General features: G+C 34.9%; 1 protein-coding gene across 1 annotated transcript in view; it reads right to left on the bottom strand.

Moving 5' to 3' along the window:
* Positions 1-4,010: 4,010 nt before the first annotated feature.
* The window catches only part of hgfa (hepatocyte growth factor a), a 34,964-nt gene continuing 27,138 nt past the window's right edge, over positions 4,011-11,836 (bottom strand). Inside the window, exons 15-18 of the mRNA XM_056455626.1 lie at positions 10,442-10,579; positions 10,255-10,361; positions 6,904-7,046; positions 4,011-5,465 (exon numbers count right to left, since the gene is read on the bottom strand). Coding sequence (XP_056311601.1) covers positions 5,283-5,465; positions 6,904-7,046; positions 10,255-10,361; positions 10,442-10,579 — 571 coding nt within the window. The 3' untranslated portion in view covers positions 4,011-5,282. The remainder of the gene's footprint in view (positions 5,466-6,903; positions 7,047-10,254; positions 10,362-10,441; positions 10,580-11,836) is intronic.

Genomic DNA, 11,836 nt, shown 5'->3' with positions numbered 1-11,836 from the left:
CAGGGCACAGAAGCAGCTCACAAAATGCTTGCACCCGTTAGTAAACCATTCAAAAAAAAGCACCTCTCAATGCAAAAAGCACGTTCGGTGTGATCGGCCCCTAGGGCTGCATGTGAAATTGCATACTTCCGTACTATATAGTAAGTTAAAATAGTATGAGCTCAGTAGTATGTCCGATTTCAGAGTATTCGAAAAACAGTATGCGAGATGGCCTACTATTACCGGCGAGATTCTGAGGTGGGCAAAATCTAGATAGGAGACAGCTGCAGATACGCACATCCATATAGCATCATTTTTGCAACACTGTATAACAATAATCAATATTTATACAGTACTGTGATGGTTGGGGTGGGGGTTGGCGTTAAAAAATACAATTTATTAAATAACATTAATAATACTCGGTACAACTACTGTTTTTACATTACTGTGACAGTTGGGTTTAGGGTTGAGGTAGGGGTAGACGTCAATAAAATACAATAAATGGCAAATTTAATGAATAATATATATAATTCTTGTTAACTTCTGGCCGCAACCGTCTCTGATCTAGCAACAACCTCTGAAGTGCGCATCCAATGGATGCCACGCGAGAGAATTCATGAATGGGAGTGAAGAGACATAACTGACGCTGGTAAGTCACGTGATAACAACAAATGCAGCACATCAGAGTTCCATTCATACTACTTTTCTAACAGTTGTGTAGTAAATTCAAATGTAGAACATACTCGATTAGTAGGCGATTTCGGACGCAGCCTAACTTCTCATTTCATTAAACAAATGCCTCAGTGTGGTCCCCTTGTGGACAAATTAATTTGGGAAAATATTCAAAGCACATGTGGGCACACATAAAAACCAAAGCATACTTAGGGGTTATGAAGATCAAGCACATCTATAAAGAAAATATGTAACACTAAAAAGCACAAAAATAAATAAAAGATTTAAACCAGCCATTACACAAGTAGTTAACAAATCACTCAAGCAGAAAAATGACTGAATGATTTGTGTCCTGTGGAAATGTGGTTTTACTGTACATTGGAGTCTTCCAGAAGAGCAGACATTTGGTGTCTGTTCCAGTGGTTTTCAACTCTTGTCCTCTGGGACTCCATGACCGCGTAATTTGTTCCAGCTTGTACTAACACATCTGATTCAACAATAATCAGCCGCCGCTGGATTAATTGAATCAGGTGTATTAGTTTAACCTCACATGGTGGTGAAAATCCATCACGGAGCTGAAACTCAAACTCGCGTATTCATGAGAGAATCTCAGCCATGATTGCTTCAACATATACTGTCCGTCTGCTCCCGTTTGACTGAAGTTACTGCTTTGTAAACTCAGTTCACTTTTCAACAGTTTGATCTCTGACTTTTGACCCTTGCTGATTTAAGGGCCCTGAAGGAAACAGGAAACTATTGGTTTGGGTCTGTGTGACCTTTTCTTTTTCTCACACGTTCTTTTCTATCGCCCGTAAGAGGGGTTTGTAATCATCAGCTATGGGTCGTTTGAACACAACCTGCTGAAAGCAAACTGACACGCATTCAGTGGATTGAAACATCAGAACAGAGCAAATGGAAACCATCAGGCTGTGGGTCACAGTGTCGCAGAGAAAGTCAAAATGCTAATATTAAAGATTAGCCACTTCTATTCAGCTCGTTTTGATTACAGTTCTGTTTAGTGTAAATAGTTAATAGTTATAATAGTTAATTTAGCTGCAACATTTCAAATTATTTAGCAAATGTTTTAAACATTTGTGTTTTATTTAAGTTTGAACCAATACTATGTACTCATTTTAAGGATCTAGGCACAAAGTCTAAAGCGCATGGGCGCAAAAGCATTAAGGGTATGTCTGAATTCACTTTTGGAGTGCCGTGGCGCATGGTCTAACAGGGTTGTGCTTTTTTCCCTAATGAGTTATGGGTGTGTTTTGAGCATAACTCAGCATTAAACCAATCAGAGTCTCATCTCCCAATCCCTTTAAGAGTCAGTTGTGTCGCGCCATGGTGCATTGGCTATTTACATGGCGGACGTTGTAAGTGGAAAGACTGAATGCTTCACTAGCAAGAAAACAGTTAAGCCATCTGAAGTGCGAGGATAAATAATGAGCCTCCTCTTTTTGGCCTCTTTACTTTCTCTTTAGTTTGCATTTAGTCTTTACTCCTGTACTTTTGTAGAGTAAGGAAACTGAAGACACTGAAGACATCCATTAGCCTACATATTTAATTTTGTTTGTTAAGCGCAAAAATTTGTTTCAAAACTATTTCAGTTCTAATTTCCAGCAAACAAATAAATAAACAATAGTTATATCCAAACACGTCCTATTCTTATGCCCCATATGGTGATGCATATGTCTCCAAAACCCGACAGGTGGACAAATCTAAACTTGTTTTTATTAAATCAAATATAAATAGGCATCATATGTCTCTAAAACCCGACAGGTGGACAAATCTAAACTTGTTTTTATTAAATCAAATATAAATAGGCATCTAATAAATAATCAACATATTATTCAAATGCAAATTGTCATGAAAAAACTGAAGTGGCACAAATTAGTATTAAAACAACGTCGTGCAAAACATGAAAATTAGAGTTGCCCTGGTCTGAAAACAGCAACAAATCGTGTCAAACACATCTTGCGCCTTATTGCACCAGGTGTATGATACGGCCCTATGTCCTAAAAACACATGACACAACAAGATTCCAGCAACAAGAAATTTAGCTGACCGCACCGGACATGACATTTAAATCCAAAACAAAATCTAAATACCAGAACCATTCAGAAGCACAGGATAATGAATTAGTACGATTTATAATCTAATTAATACATATTAAAAGGCACCTATTGTGCAATAATCATTTTTATAAGGTGTTTAAACACAGTTGTGTGGCAACAGTCTGTGAATATAACCAGTTTCTAATAGTAAAAATTTCTTAAATGTCTGTAAAAACACTTTGATTGACATTCTCCCCTTGTATGTGTCATTAGAGAAGGAAAGCCCCGCCCATTAGTGACAATCTCTCTATTAGCATAGGACGAAAGTCTTGTTTTTAAGTCTGCCACTACGCTTACACATTAGCATTACACATAGTAGCTCCGCCCTCCTTTGAAAACACCACAATCTCATTTGAATTTAACGCACAATTCCACATTTTGGATAAACCTAAAGGGAGCAGTTTCAAAGAATTGTAAAACATTATTTGTGTGGTATTTTGAGCTGAAACTTCACATACACACTCTAGGGACATTAAAGACTCATTTTACATCTTCTAAAAAGAGGTTCCCTTTAAACATCCTCAACAATTTTGAGCTGAGTGACTGATATTTGTTGGTTTGGCTATTTTATTTTTAAGATCTGAGGTGAACTATTTGCTGCCACTTTCAGTATGGTAATAAACATCATGTAAAATGGTATTCAAATTAACATTCATAGCATTTAACACTGAATAAAGTACATAATCAGCACCTGAGGTAATCATTGTCATAGTAGTTTATGCTGTTGTTCAGCCATGACATTACAGAAATAGAAAATAGAACGTTTTGTTTTTAAAATAGAACGTATCGCTGTAACGAATAGTTACATTATATATAAATATAAATATATTATATAAATATATACATTTTATCACAAGTCAGAGTGTCAGGTGTATTAAGAACATGATATAAACGAACACAATTCTGACATTTGTTAGTTTTTTGTTAGCATTAATAAACAAAGTTACAAATTCATTTTCAAAAGTGTCTTGTTTCTCAACCACGTTCCTGGAGGATCACCAGCTCTGCACATTTTTCCATGTCTCCTCAACCAAACACACCTGATTCAGATCATCAGCTCATTAGCAGAAAGACCTGTAATGGGTGTGACAGACAAAAGGAGACATCCAAAACATGCAGTGCTGGTGGTCCTCCAGGAACGTGGTTGAGAAACACTGGTTTAAGAGGAACTGCAATACTACAAACGGCCAAAAATGTATTTTTTAACGATTTAATTCTTTACAAATAAATCAACAAAATGTCACAGGTATATTTACGTACATTTCGAAAAGTTGAAAATACAAAACAGTCCTAAAAATAATGATAACAGCAGCCTAGATATTCAATAAAACGACCAATGAGGGCAGCAGCGCAAAGAGGAATTACATTAACTGCGAAAATGTATAAAACACCACAAAAACAGGCACTTTTCCATATACACATATAGCGAACACAACATTTACAATCAAATACATTCTTGTACTTGTAAAAACCTTGTAAAAACCTTTATACCCTGCCTGTGCGTTACTCTATTTAGTACTGCAGTTTGATGAAGTATCTTTGCACTCATGGCCAAACTTGTTCTTAAAAGACCCTCCACATGTGTGGCTAACAAACCTTCAGGGAGTCGTCTTTGAGTCGAAGCGCTCTGTTATGACCCAATATTTTCCTTTAAAGACATATCATCCGTTTTGTTTTGTTTACAAATGTTATGATTCAAATCTGCACGCCAGATTAAACACAATAAACACTACTGGAGGATGAAATGCCACGGCTCGGGTCCATCTAAAAAAGGTATAAATAAATACTGCGTATAAAATTTCGACAGATATATATATATAAATTACACCATGTGAAAGGAAAGACCTTCAGATGTTTGTAATTTCAGATCTATAAGACCTACAGAGTGACATTTTAGCACACTCTTTAGAGTGCAGTACATAAAAAAAAAGAAAACAGCCCCAAAGGAGCCACAAAAACTCTCCAAACTGGAGTAAGGCAAGGTGCGAAACATTAGACAATCACTGAAACCTTCTGGAAGTGTCTGATAATGCACCAGACAGGTGTTTATATACTAACCGCAGCGCATATTGCGGTTTCCTATCTGATTTCTAAAGTAACCGATGTTAAAAAAGGTGTTTTGGAAACAGTGATACTGAATCTCGTCCTCAAAAGCACTGTAAAATTCAGCGAGCTGCAAAAAACAAAAGCCAAAAATGTCGTCTTCAAGTAATTCCAGGGAATGACATTAAGAACAACATCTGCTCTCACATGGATGAACGCCACAGTTCGTTCATCATCTGTCCTTGATTTCTCACCAGCCACAACAATCTCCTAAAAAGAGTTCAGATGTTGTCATTTCCTCCATTTGTTCACAAAAACATTGAATATTCTTGTCTTGCACCTTTTCCGTACCAGTGGATGTAATGCAACATCTAAACACCAAAGCAAACTTTAGCCTCCAAGTTGTTTGAATGCTAATCTTCCTTCATGATGTAGATGCTATATTATTTAGTCCTATTTACCATATACGAAGATCTAGTAACTTATTTCGATGTCTGAATAGTACTTGAAGACCTTGCGGATCCATTCAGAGTAGAAGGCCACGTTGACGAAGACGGCAGGACGTCTGGCTACGGCACAACCGCGGCCGTTGATGCTGACGCCAACTATCACTTTGCTCTCTCGTTCCTGGCACACCAATGGGCCACCGTAGTCTTTCTGCGAGAGGTAAAACAATAAAATAAAAATAAAAAATCAGGTGATAAAAATTGCTATGCAATCATTTACTCAAAAAAGGCTGAAAATATACTTGAGTAATAGTAAAAAACTACAGCTTAAATAATTCAGAATTAAAAATAAGATTTTTGTTTGATCATAATGAATTATACTCTAACACAATGTTTATTTGTCAAAGAAATTTGCAGATATTATAATATTTTATTGCCAAATATTAATTGTTATCTGTAAATTATTTCATTACTGGATTTTATTTGCGCTCAAACATTCTGCCAATATACTAAACATAGATATTATAAACAGAAATTGGACATACGACTATGGAAAACATTAACAGACCACTTGAAAATAGTCTGTTTCTCTAAATTTACTAGATATTTTTAGCTATGGGTTTACGTAAAATGTTAATACTTGTTTTATTTTATTTTGGTTTTATAATACCCCCCCCCCCACCCCCAAATTCCAAGTAAAAATATTGTCACTGAGTTTTTCTTCCCACAGAAATTGTCAGTTGGTCCTAATAGCACTTGAATGAAGATCAAGGTTATTCCACCAAATACTGATATCTGAGCTATTCTGAATAGAGAAATGAAGATAAACATGGCAGCTTTTTGTTATTTTTTGCAAAATAAAGTTCTAAGAAATGCCAAAAGTAGTTTGTAGTGTAAAAAACATGACTATAAATGGTAAATCCAGAGAAACAGATATTGTTTTAATAAATAATAAAGTAGTCTCTTGGTGTAAAAATGACACATGATTGGTACTTGCATGTTAAGCACACAAATCTGATTGTGCATTTACCATATTTAATGGAAGGAAATAAATGTAAAATTGTATCTGGTACTATTTTAAGTAGTAAAAAAACAGTTTATTCTTCAAAAATATACTATAATTGTATATTATATATATATTATACTGTAATTGTATATTAAATACACTTATAATTATGTATATACAGTACTACAATTATCAATTTGAACTATAATTGTTATGAAGTACAGTTCCACAAAACGAATACTTAAAAAGTAGTAAACTTTACTCATCATTTATTCTTCCTAAAATGAATCCAAACATTTATGCGTTTCTTTAATTTTGTAAAAACACAAAAGCAGATATTTTAAAGAACTCTGGAAACCTGGTAGCCATTGACTTTCATAATTGGAAAACAAACACTATGGAAGTTAATAAATACAGGCTTATTTTTAAAAATATCTTCCTTTGTGTTGAACAGAAGAAACTCAACCAAGTTCAAACAAATAGAGATTGAGCAAATGACGACATAATTTTTTTTTCTTAGGTGAATTAACTCTAAATTCAGAAATCAAGTAACCCAAAATACTCGAGTATTTTACACCCTTGATAAAACCCACAATCACAGAACTAAACTGAAACTCCTGAGAGACATGGATGTGTCTCGTACCTCACAAACGCCCTGATCTCTCTTCCCTCCAGCACAGATTTTGGTCTCGGTGATGGGCAGGATGCCATTGTGGCTTTGGGAACACCTCTTGTTGCTGACAATTGGAAGTCCCACCATCTTCAAACTGCCCTCATGGCCTGTACCTAACAGAGAGGACAGAGAGTAAGCCTTAGCGGGAATGTAATGGTCTGGAAAACTCCAGTTCAGTTATCTTCATTTATTTGGTCTAAACAGGTTTGGAAAAATGGGTTAAATATGAGTTGAGTGTTTTGTTTGCACTAGTGTGTATTGTAATGATGTTGAGTTATAAATTTATTTGTGTTAATTTTGTTCCACAAGAAACTAAAATGATGCCATATGCCATTTTAATAATTGTCAAGATCATCTAAATGCTTTTTAGAGCTGTGTTTTGAGGCAAAAACCACATATAATAAAACATGGGTTATCAGATTACAATACGTTTTCCATCAACTTTATTTTCATTGATTTTCCAAAATAACAAACATTTTAGAGTAGTATTGTACATTTTTTTTACATAAATAAAAATGGATCCAAAATGACTGTATTGACCCCCAAAATAAAAAATAAAAAAATTATACAATTAAACTTGTGCCAAGCAGAACAATTGTTTAAACATAAAACTAAAAGTCTGGTCACATCAGCCATCATACAGTAGAGAAAATGTAAAATCAGATTACAGTACATTTAACACTATAATATTTGACGAATTTTCTAGATTTTATATAATTGTAAATAATGAATTAGATGAATTCATTTAAACAATTCTACTATACAAATACATTGATAAATATGTTCACTATGTATAATTTATGCCTTCACGTCCTGTGCCTAACAGAGAGAACAGTGAGTCGGCTTTTAAAGGAATGTAATGGTCTGGAAAACTCCAGTTCAGGTATCTTCATCATTGTGGTTTCAAGAGTTCCCACTTAGATATGCTTGGCGTTTAAAGCAGGTTTGGCATGCTGTCCCGGGAGAGAACCCTGAGCTCGGAGATATTTGAGCCCAGGGCTCCCGCCCGGTCGACAAGCATATCAGGAGATCCGAGATCAGGTAGGTCTCGAGAGCTCCCCCTTTAGAAAAGGGAGGAAAAGGAGGAGATGGGGTGGAAGGGGGGATTCTTCCAAACGAAGATAGAGCAGTAGGGAGAAAATGATCCATTTATAGTAAACTAGGAACACTCAGATTGGATTATTACTGATTACAGATGAGCGGCCAGACGTGCTCAATCATATCACGTGCTCCTCTCGAAATTAGTTTATGAAACTTCACTGAAACATGTTTGGAAAAGCGGGTTAAATATGAGTTAAGAGGGTTTTGTTTGTACTAGTGTGTATTTTAATGATGTTGAGTCACAGATTTGTGTATCTTTCATTTGTGTACCTTGTTCTTCTTCCACAATATATGAAATTTATATATTTTATATAATGAATTAGATCAGTGGTTCTCAAAGTGGGGGTCGGGACCCCCCGAGGGGTCGCGGGACAATGAAGGGGGGTCGCCTGGTGATTTCCAAAAATGTATTTATTTTTATTAAACCATAAGAATTACCATATTTATCCATAAACTACTGAAGAGAAAAAATAGTCATTTATAGTTACTATATACTACATGGTTACCATATAGTTACTATAGTAGGTTATAGTTGCTAGTTCTATTGGATTGCGACCCCTGGGGTAATTACATTATACTAAAGACACAGCAATAACAGCAGATTGATTTTATAACACCAGGTTAAACTTCCTGGCACATTTACAGCACTGACATACAAAAAAAAAAATCAATCGAAGAATAGACTTGGGTCTATTGGTGTGTGTGCGCCATTGCATTATAACCACTGTATTTATAACCACCTCAGAGGATGATGGGGGTCGCGAGTCACTGGCATTGTCATTTTGGGGGTCGCAGGCTGAAAAGTTTGGGAACCCCTGAATTAGATGAATTAATTTCTTTAAAAATTATACTATATAATTACACTGCTATGTGTGTTCACAATGAATAAAGGGTGTAGCTTTGCTCTTGACATTCGTGGGGACATACATCCCTATGGCACATGCATAGAACAGCACAGATTTTCTTTCATGCTTTTAAAAACATGACTAAAGGCTTTAAACACTTAATAATACAATTAATGAAACGCATCCCATGCTGCAAAAGTTAATTCACATGATTTTACTGCAATCTGGTTTTGAGGAGGTATGAATGTTGAGAAATTTAGAGATGCACGTGACGCAATTTAACTAATTTAATTTAGTTTTATCCTGATTATTATTTTTTATAATCATAAAAGCCAAAATCCAAACTGAATTTCAATTAATTGCACAGCCTTGGTTAATCTTATTATGGTGGACTCCAAGTGAACTTGACTTTAAAAACTTGACACTTTGAAAAGTTGCTACTTATGTCCAAGTCTTGTACAGTGAAGGAGGACTGGAAAAATTCCTTGCTTTGGCACTTCTCACATTCAAATGTAATTACAGCTGCATTAACAGCATAGGCCCAGCCAATCACAATGTCCTTATGTGTTCGGGAGGGAGGACCTAAAAAGAGAACGTGATTTAACCCTTTCTGCATGTCTAAATTACTAAGGGTTGATGGAGCATTATTTTGTTTTGAAGGTGATTCAATTATTGGTGAGGACATTTCAGTTGTTGGTCTGGATATTGGGGACGCATCCCCTCCATGTATGCCAAACCTTGCCCTGGCGATTTACAATTTATGGTTAAAAAAACTACATTTGGTATTATTGGAGAAAAAATACATCTAAAAAAGAAAACTACTTATTTGAATGCATACATTTATATGTAGCTAGTGCTGTCAGATTAGAATAATAGACACCTGTGAAAGCAGAATAAAAGGAACATTATAAAATGTTATAAATATACACAATTCACATTCAAATATCAATCATATGACTCCCCTTAAAATCACATTTTGGGACTGTTTTGAAGTGAGCATATAAAACTGAACATACCACAGTGCATATCAATTCCATTCAGCTCTACAGAATGTAATAAGTAAAGATTAATTCATAATGGACCACTTTATCTTGCATTTGAATTATTTCATAATGAATTATACTATACATAATGAATTATTTTTCTATATGTCAAATTAAATAACTCAACTTAACAATCTTAAATAACAACTTAGGCTCTTAATTTGCATAAAGTGCCTTAACATGTGTACGTTATTTATAATATATACAAATAAATCTAATATTATCAACTCATAACTACAAAATCAATTTTGTAGAATAGAATAGAACAGAATAGAATAGAATAGAATAGAATAGAATAGAATAGAATAGAATAGAATAGAATAGAATAGTACCTTTAGTGTCTCCCCATCCGTACATTAGACACAGGGTGCCTTCTGCAACGGCACAGCCAGCGACAGGAAGCTGGACAGTTCGCACATGCTCAGAGAGAGGGGCAGGCCTGGGCATAAGACTATGAGTTACCATCAATATGGCTGGCTGGATGAGAAGATGAATGGGCAGATGGATAAACATACTTACGTTGTGAGTTTGAGCAGGGCCAAGTTGGATCCCTCGGGCCCGCAGACCACATGTGCGATGCGGAGAGCCTGCGTGCCGGCGGATGCATTGAGATGAAGAAGCCCCACCTGCACGGTGTACTCGGAGAGGTCAGGAACGCTGAGGAACGCGCAAAAAAACACCATATATAAGCATAAATGTCAAACGCAGAAGTTCCACGACAACTAAAGTATGAAATTATCTGAACAGAATGGTGATAAGTCATTTGAGCTTTTCCGAAAATACAGTCAAGCCAAAAACTGCACAAAACTGTTCAGCATTTCTCACAGTATCACATTTTATGAACTATAGTTTAGAAATTGGTGATAAAATATTACAAAATTCATCTTGACAATGTCAGATAAACTTGATTGGAAATCAATGTATATGTATATGTGTGTGTGTGTGTGTGTGTGTGTGTGTGTGTGTGTGTGTGTGTGTGTGTGTGTGTGTGTGTGTGTGTGTGTGTGTGTGTATATATATATATATATATATATATATATATATATATATATATATATATATATATATATATATATATATATATATATATATATATATATATATATATATATATATATATATATATATATATATATATATATATATATATACACACACATATATATACATATATATATAAATAAATATAATGATATGAAACAATAAACTGTCAGTATTTTGTAGGTTCACCCTTAGCCTCAGAGTATGACAAAGCAAACCTGTCTTATGCCCTAGCGAAAACAAGGCTAAATTTGGTGAGTAAAAATCAAGACGTATATAAAAATAAAAATATAAATATATAAAAATATATAAAAAAATATATAAAAATGGACTAGTCATCAAATAAGCAGGAATGAATGAGGGTATATGGGAAGGTTGATGTAGACCATCTTCAAATTTTCTAGCAAAAATATTACCTTTCTGGAATGAGGCTTCGTTGAAAACGGAAAAGATTTTAGGATACCAAATACCATAAACTTAGAATGACTACACGTGTCTTATCTTAGCTGTTTACATGTGTTTGTTGCCTTGTAACAAACGTACACATGTTTTTGCCTCATTACAAACAAATGTGGCAGATTTCACAATATAACACGTTAAACTAACAAAAGATACATTTAAATAGTACTTATGCTTCTAATCTGTATATCCTGCATTTTGCATTCTGGCAAGCTGTAAACAGATGACTCTCCATGGTCATGTATGGCTGCCAAATTCACATAACTGCTTACTCTTCCTTAAAGCTAGTCCAATTCCAAAATAAGAGTCCCACATAAATAGTAAGTATAATACAAGCTTAGATAAACTTAGAATGACTACACATGTAAAGTCTGTCTTCTATTTAGCTGTTTTCATGTGTTTGTTACCTCATTA

This window comes from Danio aesculapii, chromosome 4 (genome assembly GCF_903798145.1).
Source record: "Danio aesculapii chromosome 4, fDanAes4.1, whole genome shotgun sequence".
Taxonomy (NCBI): Eukaryota; Metazoa; Chordata; class Actinopteri; order Cypriniformes; family Danionidae; genus Danio; species Danio aesculapii.
Note: the sequence above shows the minus strand (reverse complement) of the source record. Positions and strands in the feature narration are given on the sequence as shown.